General features: G+C 44.9%; 1 protein-coding gene and 1 pseudogene across 1 annotated transcript; one reads left to right on the top strand and one right to left on the bottom strand.

Annotated features, from left to right (window-relative positions):
- Window positions 1-380: 380 nt before the first annotated feature.
- On the bottom strand, window positions 381-13,934 carry LOC109698365 (uncharacterized). The gene is made up of 4 exons (XM_020182511.2): window positions 13,778-13,934; window positions 7,550-8,996; window positions 3,987-4,446; window positions 381-518 (listed from the first exon to the last, which is right to left on the bottom strand). The coding sequence occupies exon 2, from the start codon at window positions 8,823-8,825 to the stop codon at window positions 7,713-7,715; it is 1,113 nt and encodes a 370-aa protein (XP_020038100.1). The 5' UTR covers window positions 8,826-8,996; window positions 13,778-13,934; the 3' UTR covers window positions 381-518; window positions 3,987-4,446; window positions 7,550-7,712.
- LOC141416745 (ubiquitin carboxyl-terminal hydrolase 8 pseudogene) lies at window positions 462-3,321 on the top strand (annotated as a pseudogene).
- Window positions 13,935-16,593: the final 2,659 nt, after the last annotated feature.

A 16,593-nucleotide genomic window follows, 5' to 3' on the forward strand; every position in this document is an offset into this window, starting at 1 on the left:
CCTCAACCTGCATGCACCTGAATCCTCCTATTTGTGCTTCCCACATAGCTGGGAGGACAGGTGCATGCCACCACAGCCAGCTGTTAATGGTGCTGGTGTAGTCTGTGATCAGAAGACTTCCAAATTCTTTGTCCTGTGTGGAAGAATCCATGGCAGGACACGTGGGTATAAATGCAATTTATTAAAAGTTAGGGAAGGGAAATACAAAGGGAAGCATGACGGGGCCCAGGTAGAAGCTGGAAGCCGAGAGAGCATGTTCCTGCTCTTCAGGTGCTTTTAAAACCTGAGAAAAAACCGGGAAGAGGGGCTGGCTTCCATTGAGGTAGCTAAGGCTGATCCTCGCTAGGTCGAGGGGAGATGGGCCTTGGGTATGGAGGCCAGCCTTAGTGACATGTGCCCAGCTCCATGGACAGGAAGTACCCCATCCATCGTGAAAGTGGAAAAGTAAAGAATTGTTCATCATGCCTGCTGTGGCCTCCGTTCCTAAAGAATTCTACCTCAGTTCTTCACTGAAAGACCTAAAAAAGAAGACAGAAATTAAGCCACAGAAAATAAGCACCAAGAGTTACATACACTGTGCTCTGAAGATCTTTAAGGCAGCAAAAGAATGCAGAGTAGATCGTGATGAAGAAAGGGCCTATGTGCTATATATGAAATTTATGACTTTATAATCTAATCAAAAAGAGACCTGATTTCAAGCAACAGCAGGACTACTTTCATTCATTGCTTGAATCTACAAACATCAAAAAAGCCACAGAAGCTGAAAGACTCTCTGAAAGCCTTAAACTGAGATATGAAGAAGCTAAAGTTTGGAAAAAACTTGAAAAAAAGGACAGACAGGAGGAAGAGCAGCTGCAACAACAGGAAAGGCAGGAAGCAGGAAGAGAGGATAGTGGTGCATTGGCTAAAGGTTCTTTGGAGAATGTATTGGATTCCCAAAACAAAACCCAAAGGATACTTCAAATTTATTGTGTAAAGTAAGAGACTGATTCTGCTTGTCAGATGATTTGCTTATGAAAAACAGAAATAACACTGTGAAGTTCTTTTAGGCAACAGGTAAAATTTAATGTATTTGAATTAAATTTCTAGCACCAAAAAAATAAAAATAAAACCTTTGATTGCCAGGTGCCAGTGGCTCACGCTATAATCCTAGCTACTCAGGAGGCAGAGATCAGAAAGATCGAAGTTCAAAGCCAGCCCGGGTTAATAGTTCACAAGACCCTATCTCAAAAAATCCTTCACAAAAAATAGGGCTGGTGGAGTGGCTCAGGGTGAAGGCCCTGAGTTGTAGCCCCAGTACCACAAAAAAAAAAAAAAAAGAAGAAGAAGAAAGAAAAAGATACACATTGTAATACCTTAAGAATGAGAAGTGAAATTTCTGTGAGAAAAAGTGCCTGACACAGGCTACTACTGACTCACAATGCCAAACAAATACCATGGTAGAATTAAAAACTTGGGGACTGGCAGAGTGTATCAAGTGGTAGAATGTCTGCTTAGCAAGCACAAGGCATCAAACCCCAGTAACCTCTCCCCCAAAAATTATAAACTTAGATCCAATCCATGATTGCAATGAGGTATTTTAACATATCTGTTAAGTTAATGAACAAGACAATAACATGTTAGTATTCAAGTTGTTTAAAAACAGTTAATAATGCCAGCTCTGCAAGAAAACAAAAGACAACATCTTAGCTGATGTGGTGGCACAGTCTGTAATCCCAGCACTTAGGAGGCAGAGGCAGGAGGATCTTAAGTTCAAGGCCAGCCTGGGCTACATAACCCAGGCTCATCCTCTCTCAAAAAAAGCAAAACAATAAATAAAAAACAATTTTAAAGAAATTTTGTTTGAGAAAAACAGATACTGTTTTCAATCACATGCACTGAAACCTAATAGAGCCAAAACTGAAACAGACATTAAATTCAGCTGCAACAGAAACACCCGTGGGAGTTGGTGGAGTGGCTCAAGTGGTAGAGCACCTGTCTAGCAAGTGCAAGGCCCTGAATTCAAATCCCAGTATGGCTAAGAAAAAAATAGGGCTGGCAAGTGGGTAAAAGTGCCTGCCTAGCAAGCATGAGGCCCTGAGTTCAAGTCCCAGTGCCAGCAAAAAAAGAAAGAAAGAAAATAGAAATGTTGTCAATTATCCTGACAGGGAGACAGTGCATATTCCCCCAAGAAAGGGTGGTGCCAGCAGTCACTAGCAGAGGATTAAGTTCTCATCTAGTTGTTTTGGCTGGCATCATTGTAGCTGTCACGCTTGATCAGAGACAGACACCACCACCCTTAACACAGGTGCTTACTACACAAGTTAGACCTTTTAAGAGGACAAAAGAAAGAAGGGAGTCAGATCATCAGGGAAGGTGCCCCACCATGCCACCTCAAGTCAAGTATGCCTCTGAGGGCTTGCAGAAAAATCCAGACTGCACATTGATCTTGCATGTGCAGTTTTCGAAAAAAACCTAGGGAGGACTGACTCAAGTGGTAGAGCCCCTGCCTCGCAAGTGTGAGGCCCTGAGTTCAAACCCCAGTGCTGCCAAAAAAAATGAAGGTAGAATATATATATATATATATATAGATGCTCCCCAACTTACAATGGGGTAAGGCCCCTACCCATCATAAATTGAAAACATCTTAAGTTGTAAGTGCACTTAGTATGCACATGCATCCACTGTTCAGCCTTGCCTAGCTTAGATGTGCCCAGCACACCGTCAAGCTTCAGCTGCTGGAGCTGCCTTCCACTCTCACTGCCCAGCATGATAGGGTAATGGACCACCTAACAGTAGGCTGGGGAAAGATCACGTGCAGAGCACTGTGGCTTTCATACCATTGAAAAGTAGATAACTAGCCAGGTGCCTGTGGCTCACACCTGTAATCCTACCTATTCAGGAGGCAGAGATCAGGCAGATTGAGGTTCGAAGCCAGCCTGGGCAAATAGTTTGTGAGACCCTATCTCGAAAAAAAATCCACCACAAAAAAAAAGGGCTGGTGGAGTGGCTCAAAGTGTAGAAGGCCCTGAGTTCAAACCCCAGCAATACATTAAAAAAAAAAAAAAAAAGGCAGGGGGCAGGGCAAACCTGAAGTCGGGAACTTAGATCCTAAGTGTAAGGTTACCTACTATAGTCATGCGGTACCAGTAAGAAATACCAACAATTAACAAAAGCTCATGGTCCAGTGGTCCCTTAGGGAGGTATTGTGATAGACCAAAGAACCTTCCACATGCTAAGAATGCACTCTACAACTGAGCTACATCCCCAGTCCCCAGTGTGCATTTTTCTTTATTTTTTGCCATACTGGGCCTCAAGTACTCCATGGCTTGAGCCATGCTTCCACCCATCATTCTTTAAAAAAAAAAAAAAAAAAAAAAAGACGACAGGGTTTTGCCCCAGACTGGCCTCTCTGGAGAGAGCTCAAGTGATCCTCCTGCCTCAGCCTCACTGAGTAGCTGAGTTTAGGCTAGCCTTAAACTCATGATCTTTCTGCCTCAGCCTGAGTAGCTGGGATTGAAGACATGCACAACCACAATCACCTCCAATGTGCATTCTTACATGTGAGCCAACTAAAGACCTTCACACTTCAGGAGGTTTCTCTCCACTGTGCCTTCTCTTAGGACTGAATTGAACCATGACAACAAACAGCTTTCCCATAGGTTTTCCATTTCTAGAGCAACTCTCCTTTCTGCATTCTCATGTGATAATGAAAGCTGTCCTGCCTTATTAAGGGTTTTCTCTCTGATGTGAGTCCCTTCATATTTTCAAAGGTTTGTGCTAACTGGAAGGCTTTCTCCTACTCTTTCTTTTTTATAGGACTGGAATTTGAACTCAGGACTTCGCACTTGCAAAGCAGGTACTCTACTGCTTGAGCCACACCTCCAGTCCATTTTGCTCTGGTTATTTTGAAGATGGGGTCTCAAACTATTTGCCTGGGCTGGCCTCAAACCACGATCCTCCCAATGTCAGCCTTCCAAGTAGCTAGGATTATAGGTGTGACCCACCTTACAATCTCAAGCTTCTCTCCAGGGTGAGTTCTTTCATGCCTGTGAAGAAAGCTGGAATAATCAAAGCTTTCCCACACACGTCTTACATTTATAAGGTCCACTGTATATATAAGGCATCTTCCAAAAATTTTGAGGGAAATAAGACATTTGCCATGTCCCTACAATCACAGTTCCTCTCCAGTGTGAGTCCTTTTGTGTACTTGAAAGCCTTGGAGATGAGTAAAGGCTTTCGCATGTTCCTGACATTTATACAACTCCTGACAGTCACGTGGTTGTGACAGGCATGAGCTCTTGTTATGCCTATGTAGGGACGAGTGACCAATGAAGGGCTCTCCAAACACATGGTTCTCACACAGCTTTGTTTTAGGAGTTGTTTTCTTGTTCAGATTATAGTCCAGAATGGAAGAGTTTCCACATTGACTACCTTCTTCTACCTTCAGTCTTGGTCAGGTGACTTCTGTAAAAAATGAGAAGGACATGCACAAGGATTTATTAAGTATTTATTAATGGGTATTGGATTTTTGGGGGGAGGGGGCAGTACTGAGGCTTGAACTCAGGGCCTCATGCTTGGTAGGCGGGGCCTCTACCACTTGAGGCCCAGCCCTTTTCTGTGTTGGGTATTTTCAAGATAGGGTCTTTTGAACTATTTGCCTGGGCTAATCTCTGCCTACTGAGTAGCTAGGATTACAGGAGTGAGCTACTGGCACCCATCAGTATTGGAATTTTAGAAATTTTTTCACTTACTCTTTGCAGTGCTGGGGATGGAAGAAGCATGCTAGGTTAGTGCTCTCCCACAGAGCCACATGCAGCCATAGTGTGAATCAAGTGGTAGAGCACCTGCCTAGCCAAATTCAAGGACCTGAGTTCAAATCCCAATACTGCCCAAAAAAAAAAATCTGGGCTGGTAGAGGGCTCAAGTGGTAGAGCACCTGCCTAGCAAGTGTAAGGCCCTGAGTTCAAACCACAGTACCACATCCCCCCGCCAAAAAAAAATCTAATAGGAGTAACAAAGGTCTAACAATGTTTACAGTTTTCTGAGGAAGGAGATGAAGGCATACACAAAGGATTTTAAAACCATAATCTTCAGCACACCAGACAACTAAGAAACAAATACAGCAAGGAAGGAAAAAGCCTTCCCCTGGCCCACACACATGCAGTACGTTATAGCACTGCAGAATAGAATACATCATTCACACTTTAACATGAGGCAGAAACAAACTGGTATCCAAGTGGAGAAACGCATCACATTCCCAGACTAGCCCCCAGAGCGAGACTCTGTGTCAAAAAACAAACAGCAAACAAACAAACAAAAAAGGACCCAGGGGTGTGGCTCGGTAGTAGAGCATTTGCCTAGCATCTAGCATGTGCAAGACACTCGGTTCAATCGCAAGCATGGTTAAAAAAAAAAAAAAAAAAAAGCAACAACGTAAAGGAAGTCTCTAGGGTACACCAACAAATGTGGTAACATTGGTGACATCTAGGAATGTCTACCAAGACTGAGTCATGAAAAAATACAAAGTATAAGCAAACCTAATATGAAAATTGAGGCAGTAACTCCCTAACAAATGAAGGTTCAGGACCAAACAGTCTCACTCATGAAATATGACAGTCATGTAAAGAAGAATTGACACTGATGCTAACTCTTCCAAAAAGCCATACAAATGAATTTAGGATTAGTGTGCAGAGTATTTAAAAAAATTTTTTTAAAATCATACAAATGAATTAATCATAAGAAAAGGACTGAAAACTATTTTACAGGCTTCGTTTTTTTTGTGTGCCTGTTTTGGGTTTGTTTGTTTTGTATTTTTGTGGTTCTGAGGTTTGAACTCGGGGCCTCAAACTTGCTAGGCAGGTGCTCTACCACTTAAGCCACTCCTCCAGCCCTTGTTTAGGTTTTTTGGGAATTTTTGTTTGTGGTACTGGGGTTTGACCCCAAGGCCTACACCTTGAGCCACTCCCCCAGTCCTTTTTTGTAGTGAGTTTTTTCAAGATGGGGTCTCACGAACTATTTGCTTGGGCTGGCCCCAAACTGTGATCCTCCTAATCTCTGCCTCCTGAGTACCTAGGATTACAGGTGTGAGCCACTGGTGCCTGGCTCCTTGTTTAGTTTTTTGACACAGGCTCTTGCTCATGGGGAGAGCTCACTGTGTAGCCCAGACTAGCATCATACTTAGTATCCTCTTGCCTCAGCCTCCCAAGTACTGGGATTACAGTGGTGCACCACCATGTTGGGCTTTACAGAAGTTTAAAGACACGAAGGAAAATACTCAACACCAGCGGTGACCAGTGCAGTCATGTGTCACTTAATGAAGAGGACACATGTTGAGATTAGGTGATTTCATCGTTGTGTGAACACCAGGGGGTTCTTATACAAACCCACAGGGAACAGTTTACAACACCCAGACCATGTGGTACAGCCTATTGTTCCTAGGCTTCAAACCTAGACAGCGTGTTACTGTACTGGATACTGTAGGCAACTGTAATACAATGTTAAGTATGCATGTATCTGAACATACTTATTTTGAGATTTTTTTTTTGGCAGTACTGGAGGTTGAACTCAGGTCCTCTCCCTTGCAAAGCAGGCACTCTACCACTTGAGCCACTCTACCAGTCCTTTTTTGTGTTGAGTATTTTTTTTTTTTGGTGGTCCTGAGGTTTGCACTCAGGGCTTCACACTTGCTAGACAGGCACTCTACCACTTGAGCCACTCTGCCAGCCCTTTTTGGGGTTGGGTATTTTCAAGAAAGGGTTTCTGTAACTATTTGCCTGGGCTGGCCTCAAACCTTGATACTCCAGATTTCTGCCTACTGAGTAGCTAGGATTACAGGCATGAATGAGTCACTGGTGCCTGGTTTGGTCTGGTTATTTTTGAGATAAGTTCTCACTTTATGCCCAGGCCAGCCTGGACCTCAATTCTATTTTTTTTTTTTTTTTTGTATTTTTGATGGCACTGGGGCTTGAACTCAGGATTTCATGCTTGCTAGGTCGGTGCTCTTACTGCTTGAGTCACTCCTCCAGCTCTGGACCTAGATTCTATTTGTGTTTTCCTGTGTAGTTGGGATGACTGAGGCACACCACTGCTCCCAGCCATTGGCTGAGATGGGGTCTCAAGAACATTTTTGCCCAGGCTGACCTCAAATCTCCACTTCCCAAGTAGCTAGGACTTCAGGCTTGAGCTATCCCATCCTGCTTCTAAGCATATTTAGGCACAGTAAAAGTACCATGTAAAAGGTACAAAATGGTACATGTGATAGGACACTTACCATGAATGAGCGAGTACTGACTGGAAGCTGCTCGGGTGGGTCAGTAAGTGAGGTCAGTGAATGTGAAGAGCTCAGGCATTCCTGTTCCCTGCCATAGACCTAATTAACACTACACACTTGGACTATACTTTTTTTTTTTCCTTTCTTTGTTATATGGTGCTAAGGATAGAAGCCAGGGCCTTGTGGGTGTTTCAGGCAAACACTACTACCACTAAGCTACATCCCCAGCCCCTTATACAAGTTTATTAAAAAATGGTTTTCATTCTTCAATAATAAATTAGTCATGGCTTACTGTACCTTTTTCATTTTCTCAACTTTTAATTTTTTTGACATTTTGACTTTCATAATTTCATAAGCACAATTCACAGTTACATAAAAATATTTTCTATCTTTTTTTTTTTAACTTCTTAAAGCTTTTTTCGTTAAAGTCTATGACAACAGCACAGACATGAGGTCAGGCCTACACAGTGTCAGGATCGCTGTCTTCTACCACTCCATCTGGTCCCACAGGCAGATCTTCAGGGGAGATGATGCTCATTGTCCCATCATCTCCTATGACAACAATGTCTCCTTTTGGAGTGCCTCCTGAGGGACCCGCCTGGGGCTCTTCGTAAGGAGATGTCACTCTGTTCACAAATCTGCCCCTGGTGACTTGCTTCCTTTTTGTGTCATAGATTTGCCTGTAAGTAGATAATGCACCACGAACGTTCCTCTCTATTAATGAAAACCTTTCTGGATTGGGGTCCATCCTTTCAAACTTTTTAAGGAGCTTGTTCAGGTCTGCAAAAGCTTCTGCCAACCCTGTCACTGTAAATTTCCTTGGGAGTTCTGCCTTCTCTCCTCCTACGGTTTCCTTTCCCCTTGCCTCTTCAGCCATGCACTTCTGTTCCAATGACAACCCCTTACCCAGTTCCTCGGGGACCACCTCCAAGAGCTCAACATCATCCTCATCCATGCCCAGCGTAAAGTTGTCAGCCATCTCAACCACAGCCTGGTTCATTTTTGCAAGCTCTTCCTCCTCAGTGAATCCTTTGAAGCCATGAACGAACCTCCTGAGAGTCTTCTTCCAGATACCACTTATACACTCCTTGGTGACAGTGGCGCTCACTTTCACATTATGTAACGAGTAGCGATTCTTGAATCTCTTGAACCACCCTGAGCTGGCGGCGAATTCAACATTGTAGTTGGGTCCAGCCTTTTCCTTCAACATTGCAAACAAGCTCTTTGCTTTGGCCGTGATCATCATGGTGGTGAGCGGGACCCGCTCCCGAGTCTGCTCTTCAATCCAGGTTATCAGGAGTTTCTCCATATCTGATATAGGCCCTTCTCGAATTTTGGTGAGTCTTGTGGCCTTCAATGACGCGGAGCCTTTCAGTGCTTCTGTCACTTTGTTCTTGTTCTTCAAGATCGTAGCGATGGTGGAATGGGACATGCCTGACTGGCGAGCAATCACCATTACTGACTTTCCACCCTCATAGTCTTTGATCAACTTTAACTTCGTTTCCAGGTCAATCACTCGACGTGACCTCTTACCAGCAACCTTGGCAGTGGATTTTGCACAAGTAGGGGCCATGGTGAACAAAAGCACCTGGGATTAAATCAGGTGCAAGAGAATAATCAAGAGATGTGGTAAGCATGAGAAGGCAGCCTCAACCTACACGGGCTCCATCGCTGACTGAAATGTCATTGTGTAGCACATGGCCATAGAAAGTAATATCTGATCATTCGGAGATTCTGGGGAACACTAGAAGGAAAAGAATAAAGTAGATAATTCCAAGGATTGGCAAATGCACATTGCACGATAGGTCACACAATTAATCCATGCACTTCATCAATATTTCCTAGTAAATTTGAATTTAAGCCAGAAACTTTTCTCATCCTGTAAAAAATTAATGATGCATTAGTGTTTGAGGTACTAATGGTCGTTCATGGTAATATGAACTTACCGAAGAGGCAAAATCCTTCATAGTTTTAGGTGTATTGTTGATTTAGTGTGCGTGCACAATCCATTTTCCATACCCTTCTTCAAGTCTCTTCTACTTTTTTTCTCTTGGTGGTACTGGAGTTTGAACTCAGGGCCTCATGCTTGCTAAGCAGGTGTTGTAGCACATAAGCCACGCCCCTAGCCCTTTTTGCTTTACTTATTTTTCAGTGGGTCTTGTAGTTTTGTCTGGGCTTACCTGAACCTCAATCCTTCTATTTATGCCTCATAGCTGGGATGACAGGAACACACCTCCATGCCAGCTAATAACTTATTAGCTGAAATGGGATCTCACTAACTTTTTGCCTGGGCTGGCATCACTGTGATCCTCCCAATCTCCATCTCCCAAGTAGCTAGAATTATAAGCATCCACCACCACTCAAGAATCTTCTGAGTTGTTTTTTTTTTCTTTTTAATCAAGAATTCCCTCCTAATCAACTATAGATTAATTAAAATAAATTCCTACAATGTAACTAGAAAAAATTCACTTCATGATAAACAGATGGTAAGCTTTAAAAACTAACAAAAGAATCAGGCCTGTGATCACCTTTAGGTGCAGAGAAAAATGACATGAGGGAGTCACAGCAGAACTGACCATGGTCTATTTATTCACCTGGGTGGTAAATGCATGGGTGTTTGCATTCTTATTACATCAACTTAACAGAGAAGAAAAAATTTATTTCAAGAATTCTTAGCCAGATGCCAGTGGGTCAGGTCTATAATCCTAGCTACTCAGGAGACAGAGATTAAGCTGGTAGAGTGGCTCAAGTATAGAGTGCCCATCTAGCAAGCGTCAGGCCCTGAGTTCAAACTCCAGTATCACCAAAAAAAAAAAAAAAAGAGGCAGAGATCAGGAGGTTTCCAGTTCAAAGCCAGCCTGGGCTAATAGTTCAAAAGACCCTATCTCAAGAAAAAAAAAAACCATCACAAAAAAGAGCTGGTGGAGGGCTTGTAGAGTGGCTCAGTGGTTGAGCACCTGACTAGCAAGTATGAAGCCCTGAGTTCAAACCCTAGTACTGCCAAAAAAAAAAGGAAAGTGACAAAAAAGAGCTGGTGGAGTGGCTCAAGGTATAGGGCCTGAGTTCAAACTGCAGTACCACACACACACATACACACACACACACACACACACACAAACACACACACACACACAGTACCCAACACAAAACAAGGGCTGACAGAGTGACTCAAGTGGTAGAGGGCCTGCCTAGCAAGCATGAGGTCCTGAGTTCAAACCCCAGAATCACCAAAAAAAAAAATAATAATAATTATTTGTTTCTTTAGACCTCACTACTCAATCCACTTAGGTTCTAACCAAGAAAATAAAAATCTTACAGTCACACCATGGAATAAAATTCTTAAAGGCAGGGTGGGTACCAGTGAGCAGGGATTGGGTCAATGGAGAGGGTGAAGTAGGGTAAGTATGAATATACTTTGTATACATGTACGAAAACAGAACAATGAAACCTGCTGAAGTTATTTTAAGGGGGGGAGGGTAATCTAATCAAGATACATTATAAACACATATGTAAAAGTCACAATGAAACTCTGTACAATTAAAATATGCTAATAAAAATGTTAAAAAAAAAAAAAGGAGAGAGAGAATATAGAACAATAGAAGGGATGTATGCTCTTAACCATACCTGTCTAGGTTTACTTCCCCTGGGGTTCTTTTATTTCATATAAAAGAAGAAAACTAAACTATCTTGTTCAAGCCCCCACCAAAAAAAAAAAATCTTAAAGGCACGGAAAAAGTGTAATTCAAGAGCAGCAAGATTGTGCAAATGAAAAAAAGGTGTTCTACCAGCACCTGGTAAAGTAGTACATGCCTGCAATCACAGCATTCAGGAGGTGGAGGCAAGGTCATCATAAATTCCAGGCCAGTTGGAGCTACATAGCAAGACCCTGTCTTTAAAAAAAAAAAAGGGGGGCTGGAAGTGTGGCTCAAGTGGTATAGCGCCTGCCTATCAAATGCAAAGTCCTGAGCTCAAACCTTGTAGCACCAAAGTGGGGGGAGGGGTGGAAGGGAAGGGAAACAGCACAGGTGAGCAGCTGGCTTCCTACAGCTCACAAGGGAACCCCACTCAGAAGGCTTAGCAATTGCAAAGCTTAGGGAACCCCCTCTGGGTACAGATGCAGCTAAGGAAGGCACACTCCCAGGCAGTGAACCAAGGAAACTCATTCTCTCCAGAAACCACTCACTCATCTGAGTCAATTTAGGGTTCTGACCTGTGATTTTTTTTTTTTAATACCAAATATGTAGTGTTTGCTGAACATCAACTCAGAATTTAAAAACAAAGTTATGCTTCCCTACTCTCTTACAGTCACTCAAAAAAAAAATTTTTTTTTTTGGTGGTGCTGGGGATTGAATTAAGGGCGTTAGTGCCTGTTAGGCAAGTGTTTTACCACTTGAGTGCTCAACAATACTTTTGACACCATACATGTGGACACGGGATTTTGTTCCCCAGATACCAAGCCATTCTCCAGGAGACAGTTGGGGTGTCCTACAAATGACCTTGAATCTGAAGTGACAGATTCCATAGATTCACCAGAACACCAACCATGCATCCATAAATTCAATTCTGATGTCTCGAAAAATAGCACAGACCCCACAACTTAAGATATGGGTCCTACCATACCACCCCCATTTTAGATGACAGTTACAAGGCCCAGGAGGAATTCCACACTTCTATTTATTTATTTATTTATTTTTAAGCTGTACTGGGGTTTGAACTCAGGGCCTCACGCATATTAGGCAGGCACTCTACCACGTGAGACACTCTCCAGTATTGTTTGCTTTAGTTATTTTTCTGATAGAGTCTTACATTTTTGCACAGGTGGGCCTGGGCCTTGATCCTCCTACATCCAGCTTGGCTAGGAGTACAGATGTGCCACCACCATGTTGCTTATTTGTTGACATGAAATCTGGATAACTTTTTACCTGGGCTGGTCTCAAACAGTGATCCTCCCAATCTAATTTCCATCTCCAGAGTAGCTGGTATTACAGATATGAGTCACCACACCCCACCCAATCCATGCTTCCAACTGCCTACAAGTCAGGGGCTCCCGTAACTTCCTCCTCAAGTTCAATACTTGGTCAAAGTTACTCAGAACGCGGCAAAACTTACTTACATTAACAGTTTATTATGAAGGGTACAAACCAGGAACAGCTATGTGGAAATGTATAGGGCAAGGAAAGGGGCAGTGGGGGCACAGGGAAGCCAAACTCCTCTTCCGGAAGTGAAACACCCTCCTGGCACTTCAATGTGTTTACCAAGCCGGAAGCTCTTGGAAGGTCTCTGTTCAAGAGGTTTTGACAGGATCAATCTTTAGCCTCCCTTCCTTTCCAGAGTCTAGGGGATGGGACTTAAGGTTCCACCCTCCCAAGAGACCATGAAAGGGAGAGCATTATCCCAAAAGACAAGAAAAGCCCACCCCACTGAGGTGCAAAAGCCTGAAAAACGCAGTGCACTGTGGGTACACAAACAGCAAGGTCAGGTGGGGGAATGTCCTTGACTTGAAGCTTGAGTTAGACAAGTCTGTGTTCCAGGTCACCCATGCCCCTCCCTGAGTTTGTCACCTACTGAGTGCTAGGATTACACACGAGTCACCACTTGGGGGCAGAGCTAGCTATTCAGATGAGGGTAAACCAAGGAGCTCCTCCCAGCCCCAGCCCATGCACCTGCTCCCCTGAAAGCACCCACACCTCCTTCAGGATGACTTCTGGGCGATTACCCGGTGGCTGACACTCACTAGACATTTCCAAGAGACTTGGTAGCAGTGGACGTTTTGGGTCAGCCCCACAGGCTTGTGAAACCCAGGGCCAGGAAACGACAGGAGGCAGGCTAAGGACGCATCAGCCAGGGAGGATAGGAGGAGGAGAGGCACAAGGATTTCTCATAGTGGAATATCGGGCCGTTATTCTCGGCTTTCCTCTCGGGTGGAAATGTCCCAAACAGAAAGCAAATCATTTAAAGAGTGCCACCCACTGACTTGTGCACAATGATAAGCAATTACAATCCGACGTCTGCTTGAAATGTAGGGTGAAGGACAAACAGTTGATAATGCTGTGGTGAACTGGAGAGGGGAGCTGCCACTTCGGGATGGGAAGAGGGATGTAGAATCTAAGGATTTACTGCAGCTACAGGAAGAGCTAGGCACTGGTGAGCAGGGATAGGGACCTGAGCCCCTGCTTCTCATTCGTTAGACGTGAGGGAAAAGGGTCCCTTCTGGGGAGCAAAGAGGGGAGGGATGGGGGACCCCTCGGCCCCCAACTCCTCCCTCCCCCGGGGCGGCATCTCCCGCGACCCCGCCGTCCCCGCACGGTCTGGGGAGACACGGGGCTCCGGGCAGGGCCGGGTGGCCGTGCAGGCCCGGGACAGGAAGCCCGGCAGCCGGCCCAGCCACACCCCGCGGACCGCAGGGGACCGGGACGGAGCGGCGCCGACGGACTCCAGGGCTCACGCGGGGACGCCCAGGTTCCCGCCACGGCCGCTTCCGACAGCCCCTTCGCCCTCGCTTCGGGACGCCCAGCCTCAACTCACCATTTCCGGGCTTCCAGGATGTGCCAGGTCCTCGATATGGTTCGCGGGACGCTGCACGCCACTGCCCCCAGCAGCGGAGTGACCCTTCCCACAGCAAGCAGCAAGAAGCCAAATGCACACACGGGGCGATAAACTAAGATCTCGCGATACTGCTGAAGGAAGATGGGGGTTGGCATGGCCCCACCCCTGAGCCTCTGATTGGACACAGCTCAGGCTCCGCCTCCTGAATCTTGAACGACAGATGAAGCTGGAACGGGACTGACTGCGTCCTGAATGACAGGTTCTGGGGCACAGGCTTTCGGAGGCTGGGCTTGCTCTCCGCCCCTGCACCGCGCCACGCTTTGGGGAGGCTGGGTAGGAGGGTATTTGCATTTCAGGAGAACTTACTGTACTTCCAGAGATGGGTCTTTCCTGCTTTTTCCAATGAGTAAACTGCACATGTAAATATCCAGGTATAGAGCACTTGGTGACAACCATCAGCTGTGGTCAGGGACTGTGAAGAGCCGGGAGCCACCGAAGCAGAGGAAAAAGGAGAGAGTTTACATGTTTTTCTTGTGATGATACTGGGGTTTGAACTCAGGGCCTCAGGCAAGCTAGGCAGGTGCTCTACCACTTGAGCCCCTCTGCCAGGCTTGTATTGTGTTGGGTATTTTCAAGATAGGGTCTCCTGAACTGTTTGCCCCCTGGCTGGCTTTGAACCTTAATCCTCCTGGTGTCAGCCTCCTGAGTAGCTAGGATTACAGACTTGAACTGCCAGTGTCCAGCTGATGTTTTAAGACAGGGTTTTGCTATGAAACCCATGCCTGCCTAGAACTATTCTCTTCCTGCCTCAGTCTCCCGAGTGCTGGGATGCACCACACACCTGGCTCTATTTGTCAATTTTTTTAATCCCCAAAAACTATCTTAGAATTTTCTTTGTTTACACCTAAGTACAATGAGGAAGCAAGGATTCTGCTGGCTGTCATTCAAACAGTGAGACTGAAAGCTCAATTAACTCATCAATGTTGCTGTGAGGCTGATAATTGTCTTGGAGTTGGGCACAGAGCTGGAGGCCAGTGACTTCAAACTGAGGCCCAAATGGAGGACCATGAAGTTCCCCTTGGTGCTTCCTGGGCGGCTGTCACAGCTGCAGAGGGAGTGGTGACAGAAACTGGGAGTACCAGGAAGCAAGAGAGCCAGTGCGCATGTATTTGGGGTGCCTGTCATTGGTGAGGTTGTGACTCTGGTTGCCATGGGGCCATTTTCTGGACGGTGTTTTGGTTTTGACATGCAAGGACTTGCTGGAGTCAAAACTATCATTTGTATGTCTAACAGTCAGACTGTCATTTGTATATCACAAAAATCTGTGAAACACTCATTTAGGCAGACTCCTAGAGAAAGTGTTTATACATTTGACAGTTTTTTGTCTGTTTTTGCTTTTTTTTTCTTTTTCCTTGGCGGGCACTAAGGTTTGAACTCAGGGCCTCACATTTGCTGGGCAGATGCTCTACCACTTCAGCCATTCCACCAGCCCTACATTTGACAGTTTTTATTTTATTTTTTTAATTTTATTTATTTTGTGGTGCTGGGGATTGAGTCACAGGCCTAGTCCTTTTTTTTTTTAATTATCATTTATGTTTTGTTTATTTATTTAGGTGGTGTTGAGTTTTGAACTCAGGGCTTCCCACTTCCTAATCAGGAAGGACTAGTCAGGCACTCTACCATTTGAGCCACGCCCATAAGCCTTTTTGTTGTTGTTGTTGTTTATTTGTTTTTGGTGGGACTGGGGTTTGAACTCAGGTCTTTGCACTTACAAAGAAGGCATTCTACCACTTGAGCCACATCCCAGTCCACTTTGCTCTGGTTATTTTGGAGATGGGGGTCTCTTAAAGTTATTTGCCCCAGCTGGCTTTGAACTTACATACTCCTGATCTCAGCCTCCCAAATAGCAACTTGTTTTTGTTTTTGAGACAGGGTCTCTCCCTAGCTTTGCCCCAGCTGGCTTGGAAAATGGATCCTCCTGCCTCCACCTCATGAGTAGCTGGGATTACAGGGGTGCACCACAACCATCTTGACCAGCTTGCATTGGACAGTTTCTTTAGGTCCAAACCTTAAACTGTGGGAGTGTCCAGCTGATGGAAATGAAGGCAGCTTTGAAGGAGGGAGTGTTTCCCCACTTAGGAAGAGGGGACAGAGTGTATAGTGAGCTCAACACTTTAAGTCCTTAGGTGTTCCTTCCTGAGCCCAAGGGCCTGAGACATACCAGGGCTCCATCTGAGCAGTCAGTCTGACTCTTAAACTGGGATCATATTTAACCTCTGCTGAGTGTTTTCCTTTTGAACCATGGGTGAAGCACACTACTCATTTGAACCAGTTGAAATCTTTGCTTTTATCCCTTTTTTGGTTCCTTTATAGAATATTACTCCCATATAATTCCAGTTTCCTCATGCTTTTTCTTTTTCAGTGGGGGAGGGGAACTGGGGTTTGAACTCAGGGCTTCACACTTACAAAGCAGGTGCTCTACCACTTGAGCCACGCCTCCAGTCCTTCATCACACATTTAATAATTTTATTCCTTTGTTGCTCTGCTTTTGTTTTTTCTAGCTGACATTTAGTAGATTTGTGATAAAGTGTCAAAAAGCCTTGGCCATGCTGGCAGCAGCCTACTCCCAAATTCCTGACCCCACCATAACATCAGGCCATCCCTCCTGTTCCAGTCTGGCCTGGCCTGGGTGGCCCTCCTGCTCCAATGCCACTGTATAGGACACTGATTCTGGAAGTCCCAGGCACACTGTGAACCGTGTCCTGAGAAGCAGGAGCACAGGATCTGTGCCCTCT

This window comes from Castor canadensis, chromosome 14 (assembly GCF_047511655.1).
Source record: "Castor canadensis chromosome 14, mCasCan1.hap1v2, whole genome shotgun sequence".
Lineage (NCBI taxonomy): Eukaryota > Metazoa > Chordata > Mammalia > Rodentia > Castoridae > Castor > Castor canadensis.